General features: G+C 35.0%; 1 protein-coding gene across 6 annotated transcripts in view; it reads right to left on the bottom strand.

The window, feature by feature from the left end:
• Positions 1-19,482, bottom strand: part of gpp (DOT1 like histone lysine methyltransferase grappa) — a 227,313-nt gene extending 207,831 nt beyond the window's left edge. For 3 of the 6 annotated variants that reach the window (XM_069816093.1, XM_069816092.1, XM_069816094.1), the window contains exons 1-2: positions 12,649-12,884; positions 11,920-11,960 (exon numbers count right to left, since the gene is read on the bottom strand). In XM_069816093.1, coding sequence (XP_069672194.1) covers positions 11,920-11,960; positions 12,649-12,732 — 125 coding nt within the window. In that variant the 5' untranslated portion in view covers positions 12,733-12,884. Of the gene's footprint in view, positions 1-11,919; positions 11,961-12,648; positions 12,885-17,672; positions 17,916-19,335 lie in introns of those variants that run through there. The other 3 variants (XM_069816088.1, XM_069816089.1, XM_069816090.1) reach the window with 2 other exon arrangements.
• Between the last annotated feature and the right edge of the window lie 2,405 nt (positions 19,483-21,887).

Raw genomic sequence — 21,887 nt, 5'->3', positions numbered from 1 at the left:
TGTTAGATAATCAAGCTATCAAATGTTTCTAGCTCAGATAAGATAGCAATGTAGCGCCTCCATTGTGTCTGCCATGAAGCAAGCCAGTGTTGTGCTGGTAACGTACGAGCAGCAATCTAATGCACTGATAACACTACTGAAAGGTACAACAAATGAATCTGTGTTCGACAAATATTTTCGATGCGTTCAATTCAGTGATGGTAAGTTGAGGAAAATTCTCCTTTTTTGGGGGAAATTCAGTTACGGTATCGAGTTTAAAAGAAAGGGGAAAGGGAAAATGTTCGTAATTTTGCCTGTACTCCGAGGAAATTTAAGAATTCAGAAGGAAAAAAAAAAAAAGGAAAAAGAAATCAACTAGACATAAAATAATCATTAAAATATTTATAAACATTTGTTTGAACATTTAAAATCTGGGCGTGGTTGATTCTCAGTTGTCACATATGTTTCGGGGCTAGTGGTGTCCCATCCTCAGTAACTTTTTACTGTAATCCAGTGGTTCCCATAGTGGGGGGTCGCGATTCCCTGGGGGCCGTGTAAAGAGTTGAGGATGGTCGCGAGATTTACAAAATAAAACACCTTATTAGCATTACATTTATTTTGTATTTACGAATATATAGAACGGACATAAAAATTAAAAATATTTCAACAGCTGTTATAAAGTAAAAAATTAGTATGCCTAATATGATAATTGTGCCTACTTTTCATAACCTACCTCTCAAATCTGGACTAAGTATTCGATACACACAATGCTATCATTTTCAAGTTCGGGATTTCTCGCTTTTGTTTTGATGACAATCATAGACAAACAAATTTATTTTCTATCAATATGATATTATCAAAAATTTAAGTGCTTCTTCTGCGAAATCGAGGTATTCTTTTGATGCAAAAGTGGCCAATGTTCTGCGAAGAAATGGTAAGTTTCAGATTTCATCAGTAAATAGTCTACATATTTCAATTAGTTTTTCCTTAATATATATATTTATATTTTTTGGAATTTCAGCCTGTTGAACGTAATGGATTCATATCCATCTGTGGCCATCATAATTGTTTGGAGTTTATTCCGGAAAAAAAAAAAAAAAAAGCTGTTGTTTAAATTCGTACTTCGTGTAGTATCCCCTGATTTCGAGTAAATTTATAGCTGTTTGCGATTTAAAACAGATTTGTATTTTTCGAATGGGATCGAGAACCGGTAGGGTAGTGGGAGAAGGGGGGGGGGGGTGTCGCAAACTGAAGTCTCGCCGAAAAGTGGGTCGCATTGTAACAAGTTTGGGAACCACTGCTATAATGAAATTATCTTAAATTACTGAACATTTAAATAATGGCAATATTTATATTTATTTTACGATATTAACTTACTATTAACTAGGCATCTGTGACAAAATAACACCAATTATTAAGTTCAACATCAACAATAGATACAGTATCTTAATTGTGCAAAAATGTTATTCAATCAACTGTATGAGCAACCGTGCTTTTTTATCATCAACAATTACTTCAAACTAGATTTTTTTAATGTGCGTGAAGAGCTGTTAAAATAAGATGAATGATGGGTAAATGATATTATCTACTGTATCTCGATCAGAATGTAAAAATATGTATAAACCATGAATATCCATGACGCGAGATTTTTTGGTTGTGGAACCTTCTTATAGATGGAGAAACATCTCTCGGGTAGAAGCTACATAAGATTCGCTTCGAGGTCGGCAGAGAATGGGACACCTATGTGTTGGATTCATTATTCATTGTTACCAATTTTGGATGTCTTTGTTATTGTTCTTGACTAGTACAAACTGAAAAGGCATTTAGGCTCTAAAAGGAAATTTAAAGTGAAGGAAAAGAAAAATTTTGCCAGAAGATCTTACCATCACTGATTCATTTTCTTCTTTTTCCTCTTCAATCAGTTTTCATGTTGAAAATTCAAGTTTGAACATTTCAACACCGCTAGTCAACCATATCAGCGATATTATTAAGCAACAGTAATATTTAATTATCTGTAGTAGATAGTAGAAATGTTGACACTGGTAGCAATTTGTAAGCTACTTTTAACAGCTGATATTTATTTATAGTGACTAACAAATACCACTATTTTAACAGCTTATCAAAATACGTGCATGTACAGCTTGAACAGTACAGTGGTGGTTTTCCGACTGCAAAGGACCTTGTGACGCGAGATCTCAGCACACCACCTATTAATGACGTCAGTTATTCCGCGATTCAAACATTCCCGGAACGTCCTATGATGCATAGCTGGTGATTCAGACAAGAATGAGGATATGCTGCACTTGCAGAATTTCTTACTATATGTGACGAACCCATTAGTGCCCTCTGGATTGTGAGTAGTGTTTACATAATCACACCACGCTGCCTCCGTCACATCCGTAAGACCTGTTCACATAATAGGAGTACACAGACGACTGTCACAAGCGTTTCAATACTGGTTGGCAGTAATACAGAAATTATGAATACAATCACCATCGAATGTATCCACCAGAACTAGTATAATCGCATAAATATTTTGGCCTGATACGTCCTCATTTTTTAGAGCTACAAAAACCGACAAAAGATGTCCATCGATATAAAAACTATGGTTAGTGTTGAGCAAGGCTTTAACACGATACAGACACTAGATATAAATATGACTTTTATAACTATTACTCGACTCTAGCATGAAACTTCACAATATAGAAGCGATATGTGACTACTCCATGCCCATAATCATTTATTCTGCAGTGCTTGGGAAAAGTGACATAAGTCAGTTTTCACAAACCTTTTCTGATAAATTGACAACTTACACTGGTTTATGTCGATTTGATTTTTTTCTGTATGAATTTATTGTAATGGGAGGAATACCTATGTATTTTTTTTCCAAGCGAACAGATGTTCCGTAAGTTGTCAATAAATTATATTAAAAAAAAATGTTTGTGGAAACTGACTTCTGTCTCTTTTCCCGAGCACTACAGAATTGATCCTGTTGATTTCCCCACAACACGATATTCATAAACATGCGAAGAGTACAACCCCAATAGCGAGGCATTCTCTCAGTGACATTATTATTATTATTATTATTATTATTATTATTATTATTATTATTATACGTATATTTCCCCTCATTTTTCTAGACAGTGCAGTATATTTACAAATACTGCATTATTAATTGTGCATTAAACATTATTATTATTATTATTATTATTATTATTGCATACTATGTTAACACTGTCCCGTGCGAGGCCTAAGGTGTCATGTCCTGGTTAAGACAGTCTTCACGGAGGAATACATCTTCTCACGAATTTCGACCACTCGGAATCGTAATTAGGGGAGCTACAATGAGCAGACATGTAGCATGTATGGGCGAATCCAGAAATGCATATAGAGTGTTAGTTGGGAGGCCGGAGGAAAAAGACCTTTGGGGAGGCCGAGACGTAGGTGGGAAGATAATATTAAAATGGATTTGAGGGAGGTGGGATATGATGGTAGAGACTGGATTAATCTTGCTCAGGATAGGGACCAATGGCGGGCTTATGTGAGGGCGGCAATGAACCTCCGGATTCCTTAAACGCCAGTAAGTAAGTACAATGACCACCGAAATCAGTTACAACCAGCTGTAACAGCTGGACCCAGAACATCATCCTACTAACCACACATTATCCCTGTCCTGGTTGTATGATCGTTCACATCACCTGAAGTATGTGGATATGAGGCCAGCAGTCTACTATTAGACCTTGGCCCTTCATGGGCTGTCGCACAACGGACTTGTTTTTGGTAAAACTATGTTCTTTAATTTTTTCTCGGCTGCCATAAAATCCTTTAATGCAGTGTTCCTGCTATGCCTATACTGATTTACATTGTAGCTTATTTCAGATAAATCTGTTGCTAATAGTAATCATGAAGGGATTGGTGGAAGAAGGGCCTATCTCACTTTTTAAACTTCTGAGAAATTAGACTCTTCTTCCATGAAGAAAGCATTCTGATTCAAATCTTCTTAATGTATTATTATTATTATTATTATTAACAACAATCTTACATGAAAACTTTCCGCTGCTAAACGATGTTTTGTCAAACTGTCCACTATTGCACAACTTTTTCCAAAAACCCATTCCTAATAGTGTTAAATTTTTATCAACATTATCACTATATTATCTCAACTGTGTTTTTCCTTATGCTTTTTCCTTGTAGGTCTTACTTCCATGCTAGACTGATTTCCATCCTGTGTTGCTCGTCATGTGTTTCATTCATTGCAGTGCCTGACTCAACTGATATGCACAAGAATATATATCTTTCCGGGTACAAGAAATAATGAAATCCACGCATTCTAACGAACATTATTTTTTCCTGTACGTTGAGACATCTCAAACTACGGAAGCTCCGCTGAGTCCTTTGTAAAGGAGTGGCACAATGCTGAAATGGGATTTGTTGAGAACACAGAAGATGTTTTTATTAAGTAGGTTATTTTACGACGCTGTATCAACATCTTAGGTTATTTAGCTTCTGAATGCGATGAAGGTGAAAAATGCCGGTGAAATGAGTCCGGGGTCCAGCACCGAAAGTTACCCAGCATTTGTTCAAATTGGGTTGAGGGAAAACCCCGGGAAAAACCTCAACCAGGTAATTTGCCCCGACCGGGATTCGAACCCGGGTCACCTAGTTTCGCGGCTAGTCGCGCTAACGTTACTCCACAGGTGTGGACAACACAGTCGTTCCATCAAACACAAATACCACGGGATTTGTAAAAACCGAAAACCGCCCCCATTTTGAAAGGCGTCAGCTGACTGCACGACTGGCTTTATCATAGTGACAGTTCACATAAAATCGACCCAGCTATGAAACAGCAGACATCAAATTACTGGAGGGAACAATCCAGTTACAGCAACATTGAAAACAGGTTTTATATTATAACTTCACACGTTCGCGACCCCTTAGTAACATCCACATTTTAGACTAGAAGAAGCGATGCCTTGGAATGCAATTTATGGATGTGATCCATGGAGTCCAAGAAGATATCAACTGCTTGGTTAACGTGGGGCAAAAACTGACACCAAAAGAGATTTGGAGTCAATTTCTTAAACTGATTACATCCGCTTCAGAGAGGCACTGCTCTGTAGCTCAAATATGCCACAGGTTATTATTAGCTTAACAGACTCCATTGAATTTGCACAAATAATTCAACTGCAGTTTGCAGCACTGGTGATGACGAGAGTCGACCACCGAGGTTCTGTTGTCCTCCAAGTGCTGAGTCAATTAAAACCAATGTTTTGCAGATTTTTCGACGATGTTAAGTACAAGGTCCGACAGAAACAGACGATTTAAAGTTGGCAGCATTTTCTTGAGCTTGATCGAGTAATTAGTATTATTTAGTAATCACGGTAAGTATGAGTGACTGGCAGAGTATAAAAAGGTTTCTGGTTTATGCCCTCCATTGCCATGAGGTCGATCTATCAGCCCACTGATGTTTTTGCACATACTGTCGCCGATCCATGGGCAGCAATTTTTACGTGCTCGTAATTCCTGTTTCACTCATGTGATGTCAGCACAAGTCATACCAAATTAAAAAGGAATGACTCTTGTTTCAAATGATATTTAGCACTAAGGAACAACTATAAATTTTACAGTCTTTCCAGTACATAAGTTTCATAATTATGTAACAAGTGTAAAGCGAGACTGGAATGCTTTTGTAAAATTATGTAACTGCCGAATTATTTGATTAAACACTTTTAAAATTTATAAATTAATGCTCTTTAATGTGTATCTTGTAGATTTTCAAGGCTCAAGCTTAGCACGTGCAAAATAATGACAAATTTGAAATTATATATTCTGAAAAATAGCCTATTAGAATTTGAAACTGTGAAATATAAAAATATAAAAAGTGTGTACGAATTTGTTCCTTCGGATATATTCAACAAGAAAAATATCACAGCTTTATCATCAAAACTGTAGTGAATACAATTAAAGGACACCTAGACCTACACCTTTACCAAACTCTGCATGACATTTCTAGTACATCCTACATAAATATGGCTAGCACTAAAAGGGCAAAATAAATCCAATAGTCAGATATTAAATTGGCAGGCAATAATGAATCCACTGTGACCGAAATTACTCAGGTCTGATCTAATCCTCTACTATAAACATAATTTAACCTCTAATACCTGCATTTTGGTTAGAAAGAATAAAGTAAATAACATGTAGGCTAATGAAGTTCAAATGTAGATCTCAAAAACTCTAAATTCAATAATTCTATATTTCTAAGTATATATTTGAAAACAATCCCGATGATTTGATAACCCCACCCCCCTCAATACCAAAAGAAATTTATTTAGAGAAACAATGTTCTAATATTAATTGAATTGTCAGTATTTCTATATAAACCTATTAGAAATTTATAGTGTCTAAGAGAAATATTACAAACTCAAAACAATGTAACATAACAACAAGCTTTACAGTTGAACAGTAAATCTATCACAAAAATTGTTAAATGAGGTAAAAGTGAACCAAAAATAATTCTTGAGCATCTTGCAACCTCCAGTCCCTGAATATTATGCCCTTCAGAGGTCATGCCCTAATGGATACCCACAATTTCCATATAAACCTATACAACAGACCTCCTGCTTAACTCGGAAGGTTTAATGCATATTGTATTATGTACGGTCATCTCATTGTGCCATATCTGAAAACGCAGGTGTCAAATGATTCCCATGGGTTACGTGCTCCATGGAACGTATACCACAGGTAACCATGGAGTTAAGCCTCCTGGAAAGATGGGCAACTGAGTAGTTCCAGCTGTTTTATGAACCATTTAGAATAATTACTGTGCATTATGGAAAAACTGCGAGATCAAAGCAGGGATAATGACTGTACCCTAAAAAAATCTCACACTATCTTTGCCTATCACGAATTTCACTTGGAACTGAGCCCATTAACAGTTCACAATTAACCTTTAGGTCAAATAAAAGTATCTTAACAGAAATTCGAAGATCATGCTTTTCAAATATGAAGATAAGGCAAATACAGTAAAAACTGAAGTTGGTCACCTAACCTGGCCATCTCTCATAGCTGGCCACATTTTAATGAAATCTGCAAATTCCTATCACTAGGGCTAGGATTTTGATGAAATTGCATCTTATTTTCTATTAAGCCAGAAACATAGCTGCTTTAGTAGGCCTATTTATATGTTATGTGATAAACTGAGTGTTTTAAGACATATTTGTTAGGTCATTTTTTTTTTGCCTGTTTCAACTCATAAGAGCATCTTTTGTTTTATTCGGTCATTTTTTAGGCATTTTAATTTAATTTTGGCCATAAATCCCCATTATTAATGTAAAATAATGTTTATTTCCTTTGATTTTTTTTTACATATTTTGTCCATTAATACCCATTATTTTGTATGATATTTTAATCGTTTTTCTACACAAATATTGCCATTTTAACGTGGTACACCCCATGTAATGGATCAGTCCAACCACCCCTTCAGTATATATTCCTCTATACCTGCTAATTCCGGATAAGAGTGGCCTTGTGGTAGACTACATGGAAACTAAAAGTAAAGTAAATCCATGGCACTACAGCCCATGAAGAGCCGACGCAGAGGTGAACTATCATACATGGAAACTACATCAGGTAAAATAATTAATTAAAGTGTACTACTTAGAAAAAAGTTGTGTAAAATTTAATTTAATTATTAATCTAAATATTAAGTAATACAAAACCTCTTTTCCTACTAAGCCAATTATGTAAGATCAATTTTTTGGGCATTTTTTAAAGATTTTTAGGCCATAAATGCATTGTTTTAGGACATTTTTTCATGATTTATAGGTCATCAAAATCCTAGCCCTACCTATCACATTATACATGACCATTATTCGATAACTTGGCACCTGCATATCTTGACCACCATTTAGCATGTTTCACCATATAAGTTCAACCTGTTCAAGTTGGCCTAACAGAATACTCACACAAATAACGAAATAAGATCATACAATTTTGTATCTCTGTATTTTATGACGATGCCATACATGTTGTACATGTTTTAGCAAAATATCTATATATTTATCTATATCTATCTATCATATTGTCCTTGGTATGTAAGTTATGTACAAAATCTGAGGAATCTAACTGTATAGCAAAGCTAACTGCTCTTAGCATCTGTGTTCAAACTCTTGTATCAGTGTACTTACTTCATTGACAGTAGATTCAAGTTCGGTAGTCATTAATGGGATAAAGTTTCTACCTGTTTCTCTGTGCTATCTACTATTAAGCCTTTGTGCTACTAGACAGCAGATCGGAATTTCCAGTCTCTATTGGGCATGAGACAAAACATACAAATTCTTTAGTCAGCTCAGTGCCAACATTGTTTAGTGAAGGTCAGGGCAGTGATAAGCATAAAATTTATGTTTGTGTTCCCGTGAAAATCTTAAAATGACCTGTAAGAGGAAGAGGTTACACTAATCGAGTCGACTATACTACAATTTCCGAGTATAGTGAAAGTAAAGATAACAGTGACTTAGTGAATGCAAATCTAGATCATTACCTAGCCATAGTGAAGCTTTACAAAGTGTTTCCCAATTAATTATGTATTCCTCAGCTCACTGACCTCAGTACATGGGTGAACTTTTTCGTTTCTACGGTAGTATTAAAGATCAGTGGATTTCTTCTCAGATTCGACGAAGCAGACGAAAATCAATGTCTTATTTTTTCAGCAAAATTATGTAAAAAGTGCTCATAATCTTTAAATTATATGTAATAGTTAAGGTTCCACTTAGGCCTACAGTATTAGTTTCCATGAAGTTGTAACTAATCTTATTTTGTACAGTAGGATGTAGTGCGTGTAAATACCAAGATTTATATTCCTACTATATTTTATAAATGTAGGCCTCATACAACATATAGTATAGTATGTATGTAGATAATTGTATTCATTTAGTACACTTATTTATGATGAATTTATATAAACTGGCCACCTGTTTAAGTGGGACACCCTTAAACAGAACCGTGAATGGCCAACATAGGCACATTTCACTGCAATTATTAAACTCTGCATCTCCACTCAAAAAATAAAACATTCATGGCTGAACTTCAAGATGACACTTTCAAAATATGAAACAATATGGTAATATTAATCGAAATAATTGCAATTTATATTGACAAAAACAATACAATAATGGTCCCATTTCAAAATTAATTTCAGTTGTAAGGTATTACAATTCCAACATACTGATTTTTTTTTATCTGAGCAAAACTTCATCACTAATATCAACAAGATGGCACTCATCGGGAATGTTAAACGTCCTCCATCCAGATTATAAATACAACAACAAGCAAACCGAAGTCCAGCACTTCCTCTGTAGCACGACCAACCACAAAGCACTATGAGATCACTAGCGAATGTGTAACACAGCCACCAGATGGCTCCCACCTGGCACCCCTCAGCACCACTAGTTAAAAATACTCAAGGCCATCGACAAGAAAAGATTCGGAAGGAGTCCAAGTGAACGCAGACCCTTGCCAAATTGGTCAACAAACTCTTCAGCGCTTCTGCTAGCCTCATGTATCAGGGCTCCATTACATCACCAAGACGCTATCAATTAGGAGGGATTTGGGGGGGGGGGGCAAGGTCCACCAGCCCCAGCAGTCGGCTTAGCACTACCACCCCATCCAGAGTTACTTCCAGTAAACACAACACTCACCAACCTTTAACCTAAATATCATTATGTGATTCTCAAAACTAGAATTTATACAACCGGTACAGTTTACATGAGGAAAGAACACGAGTCTTTAGCACGGAAACTTGGATAGGTGTACACAATTATTACACACTTTGCATCGTTCAACATTATCAGCTTCCACACACAAAGGCAGCGAAAGTAGATCCACTCTAAATTAACTAAACAAATTCAATTCTCCTTTTTTCTTAGGACTACTTCACCAAGAATCACATGGTTGGGATGCCAAAGAACATGCAGCAGGCTATCTTCCGGCTTTCTGTTTCAGCAGCTGTGATAAGTGAAATGCTAGATATATAGACATCTCGAGAAAAGCTGAGTCAATACAGTATTTTTAATTCATTTTATTTTCAGAATATGAATCTGGATAATCTAATGCACCAGCCATTCAGTAAACAATATTAGTATTTCTTTAGTAGCATCAGGCTACATCATATTTATTTTTTGTTACACAACACAATATACTTTCACTAGTAATTCTGTAACTTCTATCGCAATATGATTTAAAGTGTGCATTCACGCAGAAACACACACATTTTCTTAATAATTTTTTTCAAACGAATATAATACGGTCATAAAATTTTTAAAGACTTCTCTAAACAAGCAGATAATTACACAATTTCTTTGTAACAAACATAATAGGCTACTTCATTTTAAATAAAATTTACCAATCATTACGACTGTCATCAATTACAAGTTCGATGCACTTGAAGTGAGATACTGCATAGTTCTGAATACAGTCTTTCAAGCATGACTATTTACGTTATAATTTTCGATGTTAAATTTGCCAATTATTTTTCGTAAAGAACTCTCTCAATAACAATAATTGTAACTATAGTGCAATTATTGAAATTTAGAAGCATTTCAGATAATTCTTCGATTATATTACACAGTTCTAATACCGCACAACAAAACGAAAAAAAAAAAATTCAAGTGTACAAAGAATTAACTTTCCTACTCAATAAAATAACAAGAACACATGACGTGATTTGTAAGAAACTGCCATTATAAAATCCCGAGTTTCGCTCTTTTACATCTATCCATTCATAACAAATTTATGATTTAAAGACAAACACTAGAAATTAAGCTAATAAAAAAATGTGGCTTGATTTTCCACCCACCCTTCTAGATATATGCGCAGATAACCCACTAAAGTAAATTTAAGGCTGAGATTCACGCTGAATGTAATCGAAATGCCAACCAAAAAATTAAACAAGTTCAACGTGTAACAGGCCTACAGCACTCGCAAAAGATACAATTTTTTAAAGTCTCGATTTTGAATATTATAGGTTAGATTAACATATGGCAAAGCTGCGTTTTCATTACTGCACTATTTCTATAAATTATACTAGTAACATTTAGTTCTTTTTACAACAGTCAAACCATTATACAAGAACAATTCGTTAAGATTTTTAAGCCTATAAAATAAAATGTGAAACTTCATGTAAACATAGTACTACCATTACATTTCAAAGTTTCCTTTTCGTTTTATAAGCACGCCTGTAAATCTTACTTATAAAACATCAGTGCTCCAGTTTCATTACCACCCAAACAGCTCATATCGAAATAGTACTGCAATGCCTAAAATTAAATCCTGAATAGCTATTTCATTTAAATTCGCCACTAAGTTAAACTGATATATACGAAGTGGGCCTCGTCGCTAATGGAATTCAGAGTCAATTCTCAGTTAACTTTAATAAGTTACTAAATTATATAACTCAGAACGACTAGGTACACAAAACAAAAAAATATTTAATTTAATTTTGAGTTCCGTTTATGTTAATGTTAGGCCTAATTAACCAAAGCATGTGATATAACAGAACAGATTTTCACAGTGAAAAAAAAAAAAAAAAACTAATGCGAGGTTAGTTCTATGAAAGTTACAAAAAGTTTAAGAAAAATTCCAAAATTAGCAGTTATATTGGAGTCTCTCATTCGTACTTGAACTAATTATACTTAATGAAACCTTAGACTGGCCACAAATAATGTCCACTTAAAAACTGAGGGCACTTCACAATCAATCACAAAAAATTATCAACTCCTCACTTATGAAACCTCGAGTTCAAAAAAAATGAAATCGAGATATAGGCCTAGGCCTAATTAAATTTTCTCCTATTCCCTCTCTCTTAAATTAGGAACCCCGTAACTAGCTGATGAGGCTATTATAATGATGTAATACCGTGCCTGGTATGAATCGAAAATTTACCTTATAGTCTCCACTATTTCGAGGGCTCCATCATGTTTATCCTGCAACAAAAACAATGAAATTAAAATTTAAAAAGAACCCTGTCGGAAATTTGTAAGAGTTCTTTCTTACCAAACATAAGTTTATATACATATTTTGGTCAGTTTTTTTTTTATTTGTGCCTTGATTAATACTGCATAAAACTGTATTTAGGTCAACCGCATTTCATAAAAATTTACTGTACAATTTGCCTCTTCATTCGCTATTCCGTTATGCGAAGCTGCAGACTTAGCGTTTATTGGCTTTGGATGTGTTTATCAGTGCATGACCTACTTTCGGGTATAGCGTTCTATCAGCTTCAAGGCATTGCGGTACAACGTAGTATTAAACATATAGCTTAAAACATACAGTGACGCACATTTTGAAGCCAAACTGATATTACTCCGATTCATCGTTTGGGTCATAAGAATGGCCCGAACGATTCATCTCGTGCTGCAACACCCCTATGTTCAGGCAAGCGTGCTGCTATTGCTACCTCGGCGCCTCGGACTCAGTCAAAGATAAAACTTTACATCGATTTATTAATGCCTTTACGTCTGATATCGTTTTTGTGTGATTATAACTGCATACTATACCAGAAACACAAATACTGAAACTTCCTACAGACAACTTTATTCGTATTATCACTTCGCTATCCATTTTAGCATTTGTTAGGCTTCCTTCGGAAAGCACAATCAACCAAGAACCTACCGAGCCAGTTCCGGAGGTGAGGGGCCATTGATAAACAACAGGCTCTGCTCCTGCAGGACTATGTAGTCGCAATTCTAGTGCCATTTCCAGAAATACACGAATCCTTTGCACACTTTACACCACACTACACCAATAACTTCACTTATAAACTTAGTCACTGATGCATTTTCTCAACACGACCGCACTCACTCCCCTCCTGGCTACACGCCATGATGGGGCCGTCGTAACATGGCTGCCTTCCCAGCCTGAGCATGCGCAAATGCAAGGACAGACCCGATTGGTCAATAATGGTAACCATGTTTATTACTGGATACTGACAAAAATAAACAGATGATTGGAGAACACAAATCCGGCAATTTTTAAATACATTCCTTTGCATTGTGAATTATCACGTGGACTAGTACAACAGCTATTTCCATTATCTAAAGACAATAGATTACAAAAGTTGTGACATGTTAATGTCCTGATAATTCAATTTAACGGAACTAAAAGTAACAAGTTTACAATACATAAGATATGCAAGAAGAAAGATTTAAAAAATCACAATAAAGATTTAAATTTATCTCGGGCACTATAAAAATAGCTTCAGGTGTGTTAAGAAATATTTATTAACATAATTTCATCTGAAGAAACAATCTTTCGCAAGATTATACAGAAATACATATGAATTTAATTTTGCAGACAATGAACGAACAAGCTGAAGTACAGGTTTCATAACCCGATTGAGTTTTCTATTTACCCATTCTAATGTAGCAAATGTTGGATTGTTCTCTAAATTACGACATTATTATTGTTGTCTCAGAAAATTTTGCTCCCACCAATCATCTTTTGGGATAGACACAAACCATGAACATCAAAATCATTTTATAAATTTAAAAGAATGTAAGTTCTGGAATGGTATCCATCAGGAAGATGGAAACGACAGACCCAAACTTACTGGGTTATAAGGAATTGGCGGGAATGATGAGAAAGGATAACAGAGGGAGATGGAGATTGGGAGGACAGAAACAATGAGGATGAAAATAAACTAAATGGGTGCAGGAAGATGTGATAACATTGTACAACCTGTAGAATAATAATAATAATAATAATAATAATAATAATAATAATAATAATAATAATAATAATAACATATGTGTGATTTGGGGAGAAATTAGATGTTAGCAACACTGTTGATGACATTTGTAATTATCAATTACATTGTGGAGAACACATCAACTGAATGGATCCAGATCGCCTCTTCATCTTGGCTTTTCAGTATCGATCCAGAGGTAGGCGAGATTTGGGAAGATCAAGAAGAAAATGGCGAGACCACGAACATATTTGTGATTTATAATAAACAGAACAAAAGTCCTATTAATCTGGTTCATGATGATGACGATGTATTTATAATTAAATTAGGAAATGTCGGAATTTTTGGAAAACTTATACGAAGAGACATCTACCTATCTTTACGGGATCTGTGGTGGCTACACGACACCACTGTACATGATCTTCCACATACTGTACCTTTTTATTTACCAATGCAACGAAGCTGAATAATTTCTGAAGTTAGAAGCGCTGGCTGCCAAAAAAAGTACTTTGCATAGTAAACATTTTTAGTTTCATAAATTCTGTGTGTAAAAAGAATTTACTTCCAGCCTCAGCAGCATCCTCCACAATATAATGGTCCCCATTAAAGGATATAGGCCTATTCAAGGATCTTTACATGTTGGAGACAGCCAATGTTCGGACTTTATTAAAAAGCCCTTTTAATAGACCCAATTTTGAAACAACGCACATTTTGTGTGAATAATTAAATAATTAGCCTCCTCTTTTAAGTTTGCATGTTCATTATTTCATCAATCCATTACACAGAACGTAATATGTTTATCAGACATACTATAAGAAAGCAAACATTTTTAATTTGAAATGTATTTATTTTGTAACATTAATTGATCATTTTTCCTCCTCACGCCGAAGAAGAAAAATACGTATATCTGTAGCTGTCTTCCTCCCGGATATCTAAATTTTCCCGCTTACGAGGAATTTCCCGTCATTTGAGAACATGGTTATTCTTATTAACAATTCATCGCAGCTTACGTCATACTCAAATATAAAGCTAATTATAGTGCACATTCTTAAACAAAGATAAGACTTCTGACACACTGACCTGTGTGACCCCTTAGCATGCAGTGCACAAGAAACCCAGAGAATGAGACATCCGAATGAAGGTAGAAAATGTTTATATTAATACCAAAGTTGCAACGAAACTTGAGTTGTTTGATGTTTTCTTAATAAGAAAGGAAAGGAAAGGTTCACTGAACAAACACGAGAAGTTTCTCTATACATGACAAACTGACAATTTTACTATTATTATTATTATTATTATTATTATTATTATTATTATTATTATTATTATTATTATTATTATTATTATTATCGTCAATTCATTAGGAACTTTAATTCATCCTCTGAACTTGACATAATCACTAACTAGTTAATAATACTAATAATAATAATAATAATAATAATAATAATAATAATAATAATAATAATAATTGTATTGTAGACTACGAAGAAAGAAGGTGCATTGTTCATGTCGTTATTTTCCATAACCTCCTCAGTCCTGTTGTAGAGTATACTATACATAATTATATTTTAATTTTTTTTTACAGTATCTTGGATACTTTTGAATTTTTGAATAATTAAATTTGATAGAAATGAAGAGTATCACTTTTGCAACATTTCTATACCAGATTTATAAGCTAGAATTAAAATTTTGGGGCACCAAGAGTCAAAATTGCCCCAAAATTTGATTTTCTGTGAAGACATGATTTGGGATTTTTGGAACCCCAGAATGATTATGTATTTATGTTTTTTTTTTTTCAATTTAAAAACAAATATAAATTCGGGACTGAAGAGGATAAGAAGTTACAATTTTATTAAGAAATTATGTAAGTATACTGTATTTGGAATTCGAGAAGCCAAAACTAAATAACTGGTTCCTATTCCGCCTTTGCTCATTCTTTCGAATCCAGTGAAAGTTAGTTTATGTTGCAATGTCTGTTTATATACGTGTAAATTAATGTTGTCAACGGATTTCACCATCAATTTTGCTGTGTATTTAATTTTTCCTCTTTTTGGAACTTCATTAGTTTCTCATCATACAAAACAATATTAACTGGCAGATATTCTATCGTTTGCTAGATAATATACGAAGGTTACATTTTTTTTTTTGTTCTCTCCAGTGTATAAAATTGAGTTACCTAGTTTTTGCATTCAGGTAAGAATTTAATGATGCTGAAAAACTGTTTAATTATGCATATTCATTGCATTTTATTTGGTAGTACTGCATTCAATAAATATAGACAAAACTATTAATCTCTAAAGGTTTATTTTGTAATTATGTTGTAAATATGCTCCATAAGGTTTAGGTACGAAGATATTTTAACACTGAAATGTTTATTTCATACTTTAACATTTTACCAAAATAAATTTCATATTATGGCAAAAGTTGTTTTCATATTGTAACCATTTCTGGTCATAACAAAGGTCTATGTTAATGCTACTCAAACATACTGTACATGTCCCGCCATCTATGAACACCTAATAAAACGATAAAGAAAAGAGTCTGGACTTTGATCCTTGTTTATGTTATAGGGCTGGATACATAAATTGTTATTCCAGTAAAAACACCATTTTCACAGATATGGCACTTACATCTTTATTTACTTCAAGTCTTCAATTATGATCTCCATATCCCACAAGCTCTCAACAAAACTGAAGTTAAAAAAAATAGTGCTAATTAATATACATTTTGTGCATTCCACACCAATTTGGTTTCATATTATGTGAATAGTAGTGTTGAGAATTATTATGACTAGGGCTAGGATTTTGATGAAATTGCATCTTTTTTCTAGTAAGCCAGAAACATAGCTGCTTTAGTATTTATATGTTATGTGATAAACTGAGTGTTTTAAGACATATTTGTTAGGGCATTTTTTTGTTGCATTTTTTTGTTGCATTTTTTTGCCTGTTTCAACTCATAAGAGCATCTTTTGTTTTATTTGGACATTTTTGAGGCATTTTCATTTAATTTTGGCCATAAAGCCCCATTATTAATATAAAATAATGTTTATTTCCTCTGATATTTTGTCTACATATTTCGTCCATTAATATCCATTCTTTTTTACTTGGTTATTTAACGACGCTGTATCAACTACGAGGTTATTTAGCGTCGATGGAATTGGTGATAGCTATATGATATTTGGCGAGATGAGGCCGAGGATTCGCCATAGATTACCTGACATTTGTCTTAAAGTTGGGAAAAACCTCGGAAAAACACAACCAGATAATCAGCCCAAGCAGAAGTCGAACCCGCGACCGAGTGCAACTCTAGATCGGCAGGCAAGCGCCTTAACCGACCAAGCTACGCGCGATGGCTAACACCCATTATTTTGTATAATATTTTAATCGTTTTTCTACACAAATATTGTCATTTTAACGTAGTACACTCCAACCACCCCTTCAATATAGACTCCTCTATACCTGGTAATTCCGGGTAAGAGTGGCCTTGTGGTGAGCTACATGGAAATTACATCAGGTAAAATAATTAATTAAAGTGTATCACTTAGAAAAAATTATGTAAAATTAGATAAACTTCAATGTTGGTACTGCTCGTAGAATTTAATTTAATTACTAGTCTAAATATTAAGTAATACAAAACCTCTTTTCCTACTAAGCCAATTATGCAAGAACAATTTTTAGGGCATTTTTAAGGACATTTTTGAAAGATTTTTAGGTCATAAATGCATTGTTTTAGGACATTTTGTCATGATTTATAGGTCATCAAAATCCTAGCCCTAATTATGACTAATATGATAATGTACGTACGCAATTTATGCACTAAGATGTCAAATATGCATTTATGCACTAGAAATTAAACTTCTAGCATACTAACAGTGGTATAGGCTCCCACAAAAAATCAAAACATTGGCCGCATAATGGGAAATCAAATTTTATGTTTTAAAAAGAAAACTTACCTCTGATTGAGGTTCTGGCTGATATGTACATCTATTATCAGGCAGTACATCTCACTTGACGATATGTGTCAGAGGAAGAAATCGTTTGTATGCCATCTGAAGTCTGATTAGCGTCAGTGATGTCTGCAATGGAGGAGGAAAGGAACTGGCCAGCACACCCCACTAGCTCCTGGATCAGTTGCCTCATGAGAGATGCCTTATTGTTGTCATTTATGAGGTTTCAACCTATCTTCTGAGAGTTGACTGGACAACAAACAAAAACAAACAATTAATATGATTTCTTACAATTAGTAACAATTTGACTAAAATCGTTTTTGCAGGATAAAATCTCATTTTCTAACATGGGTTTATAAAACAATTTTATTATCCTTTCCAAATCGTATATTTCTTCTGTCAGCATTTGTACATTAAACAACCTCCTCACATTACACGAAATGAGGGGGGGGGGAACTTAGTCTGGAAACACATTGGGATTAATTTCCACATCATCATAACACCCTTCTAGCACTTTACTAATACTTCTTAATTTCTATAGTCCCTCATTCTCTGCAGGATGTTCCTCTTCTTGAGAGAGAGAGAGAGAGAGAGAGAGAGAGAGAGAGAGAGAGAGAACTCGTCCGGCCTTAATTAAGGATGACCACGAGGATCCGGAAATTAATAGCAAACAAATTTAATCAATTAAATATGAATATTGTTACTTACTTACTTACTGGCTTTTAAGGAACCCGGAGGTTCATTGCCGCCCTCACATAAGCCCGCCAATGGTCCCTATCCTGAGCAAGATTAATCCAGTCTCTACCATCATATTCCACCTCCCTCAAAGCCATTTTAATATTATCTTCCCATCTACGTCTCGGCCTCCCCAAAGGTCTTTTCCCCTCTGGCCTTCCAACTAACACTCTGTATGCATTTCTGGATTCGCCCATACGTGCTACATGCCCTGCCCATCTCAAACGTCTGGATTTAATGTTCCTAATTATGTCAGGTGAAGGATACAATTCATGCAGCTCTGCGTTGTGTAACTTTCTCCATTCTCCTGTAACTTCATTCCTTTTAGCCCCAAATATTTTCCTAAGAACCTTATTCTCAAAAACCCTCAATCTCTGTTCCTCTCTCACAGTGAGAGTCCAAGTTTCACAGCCATACAGAACAACCGGTAATACAACAAGTAATCGCCGATTTGTGATATGCCATTCCCATCTAACCTAACCTCTTGTACTCCCACGAAGTCTATTCTATATCTAGCTAGTTCTTTTGCTACTAATGTTACCCCTCCTGTTCTATAAGGACTAGTTACGTTCCATGTACCAAATCTTATAACCTTATTCCTTTGCTGTGGTTGTGCCAGAGAATCAGTCCCTTTCCGAGGCTTATTGTTAGGTTTCGTAACAAGCTGTTTTTTACGGTGATGGGTTGTTAGCCCTTCGCCCAACCCCCAAGCTGGAGGACCACCCCTAATCGGCTGTCCACGACTGCTTATTCATGAATATTGTTATAAAAATAAAATGTAATAATTAAGCACCATTGATTATCAATTATAAAATAAAATCTTAGAAGATGACTATAAAATTATACTTATAAATAAAAGATTTTATTTAAAATTAGCATATCCTTAATTAAGGCCTTCTGAGTGGTATAAATGAAACTGTATAATCACTCCTACCTTGTAGCATGTTGCTTCGACACATTTGATGACAGTACAGTATTCAGCGCCTCCAATACTGCTATCAGCTCCAAGCTGTGTCTCTCTAGTGATAGGCCTACTCAAAAAGAATGTGGTAGTTCGATCTGATGTATGCCAAGTTTTTATGTATGCCTGATGCAGCCATGGCTCTCTTCGTCTCTGCCACATGTAGCCCCATTGTCAATAAAGCCATCAACCTGAAACACAACATGGAGTTCAAATATTAATTTCTGATACTAACACAAAAGCAGTGAATAAACGAGATTGTATTGCAACTTGCAACTGCCATACAGCTTTTGTTTCAGAGAAATGGTAACTTTAAAATACACTAGAATCAAAGCCAACTCGCCCAACTTCACAGCCTTGTGTAGTTGATGAAGGATTCAGAATGGAACAATCCAATAATCTACACAGTTAAGTTTATATAGAGCTCCCCAAAAATAAGCGGCATAACTTGAGGAATATGTTCCTCTTATGTAAACAATGAAAATAGTTTATAATGATGTACGTTTGTCCGAGTTACAGGCAACTATCCCATCATACCATCGCGTCTCCCTCAATATCTGGGCCTATGCTTTTGGTGATGTTATTCGGACTTCATGCATTTCCAAAGAGACTTACAGGGCCAGTGTATAGACGCTTTCTGGCAAACAGCCTGCTTGCTTTCTTGGCCCACATTCCACCGAAGATTCGTCAACAATCGGACTACATTCATGCTAGCGCTCCCGCACATCTTAATCTTGTTGCCCGCAGATACCTGGTGAGTGGATCTGTAGAAGTGGACCAAGTGCCTGGCCTTCACGTTCACCTGATTTAAACCTCTTGCATTTCTACTTGCGAGGCCATTTAAAAGCACTGATGTATTTCTCTCCGGTGACAGATGTGGCCAACTTCCGCAATCGAATTGTAGCAGGTTGTGAGACAATATAAAACATGCCAGGAAATTGGCAGCATCTTCGCGGGGCCATGAGACGTCTATGTGCGGCCTATATTGAAGCAGGAGGTGAATATTTTGAATATGTGCTATAGGATACTGTGAAGAACTGTCATAGACCAAATGCAGAAGATAAAAGATATGTGTTGTGAAAGCCTGTAACTCGGAAATCAAACATTTCCGGACATATGCATATATAAACTATTTTCAATGTATACATAATTATGAGGAATACTTTCATAAAAGGGAACGGCTGTCTCGTGTCCATCAACATTCGATATGCCAAGGCACCTGGGGCGTGCACTTCTCATTTGAGAAGTTAAAAAAATTATTATAATTACAGTGAAACTTCCCTTAACGAACACTTCCCAATAGCGGACTCCTCTCAATAGCGAACATTTTAAAATTCCCCTGCAAAATAACATTGGCCCTTATGATAAAATTCTTCCAAATAGCGGACATTCTCAATAACGGACGCGGACACTGAAATGTATCTCTCAACAACAATTAAAACTTCCAAATAACGGACAGCGTGGAAAGAAAAAAAAGAAAAAGACGGTTGTAAATTAAACGGAATTCTAACGGAATTCTTTGCAACAATCATTATCGTGCATTTAAACGTTTTTGTACTTTATTGAAGGTAAGCAGCACAAATAGTTGCGATACTGTACGTGAGCAGTCCGTACTTTCTTAGTTTGAGTGTTTGGGAGTACAGTCACATTAAAAATGTCACAAAAACGTAAACGTTTGTCACTAAAAAAGAAAGTGGATATTGTAAAGCATAGTGAGAAGGAGAAATTAAGTGTTCGTGAGCTGGCCACAAAGTTTAATGTGGGAAAAACTCAGGTTAGTGAAATTTTGAAAAACAAGGATGTTATTTTAAAATCATACTGAGAATGCAATTCTAGATTTCTTTCTGTAAGGTGAAGTGGTACAGTGACTGATGTTTATTTCATTTACAAAACCTTTATTGGTACGATTTCTCCCTGGATGAAAACTGTAAACAATCTCACTGTCTAGTACTGTACTGTAATAGTAATATACGTTACAAGAGCGGTATGTTGACGTTTTCATGGTCGAGGAAAAGATTGAAAAAGCGAAACGTAGTTGAGCTTTTTTAATTTCCGAGAACATGAAAACAAACTTACCGCTCGTGTATCGTACATTATTTTGTGCGAAGATCATTTATTACATACCTGAAAGACGAATTTCTAATTAGTTGCAATGAAATCTCCATGTTGGTTTCTGTTTAATGACGCCAACTTCGGAAAACCAAAATATCTTTCTTCAACATTGTTGCTATAAAATGTTTTCTGTGTTTACTATACTCCAGCAGGCCGTGATATACGTCTGTCTTTTTTTTTCCCAGTCTATAAATGCGAACTTAAAACAAACGGTAAATTATGTAATGATTTATTTTTCATTTTAATATTTTAACAATATTAGTTATATAACATATTGCAGTAATAACATCGGCATCTGGAATCTTGTTTATTTTTTCACGGCTTCCTTAATGTTACTTGTATCAGGAATGCAATAAATTTCGTGGAGTAGTAGACTTTACTTAATTTTTGCAAATATTTAAAAACAATAATTA

This window comes from Periplaneta americana, chromosome 17, assembly GCF_040183065.1.
Source record: "Periplaneta americana isolate PAMFEO1 chromosome 17, P.americana_PAMFEO1_priV1, whole genome shotgun sequence".
NCBI lineage: Eukaryota > Metazoa > Arthropoda > Insecta > Blattodea > Blattidae > Periplaneta > Periplaneta americana.
Note: the sequence above shows the minus strand (reverse complement) of the source record. Positions and strands in the feature narration are given on the sequence as shown.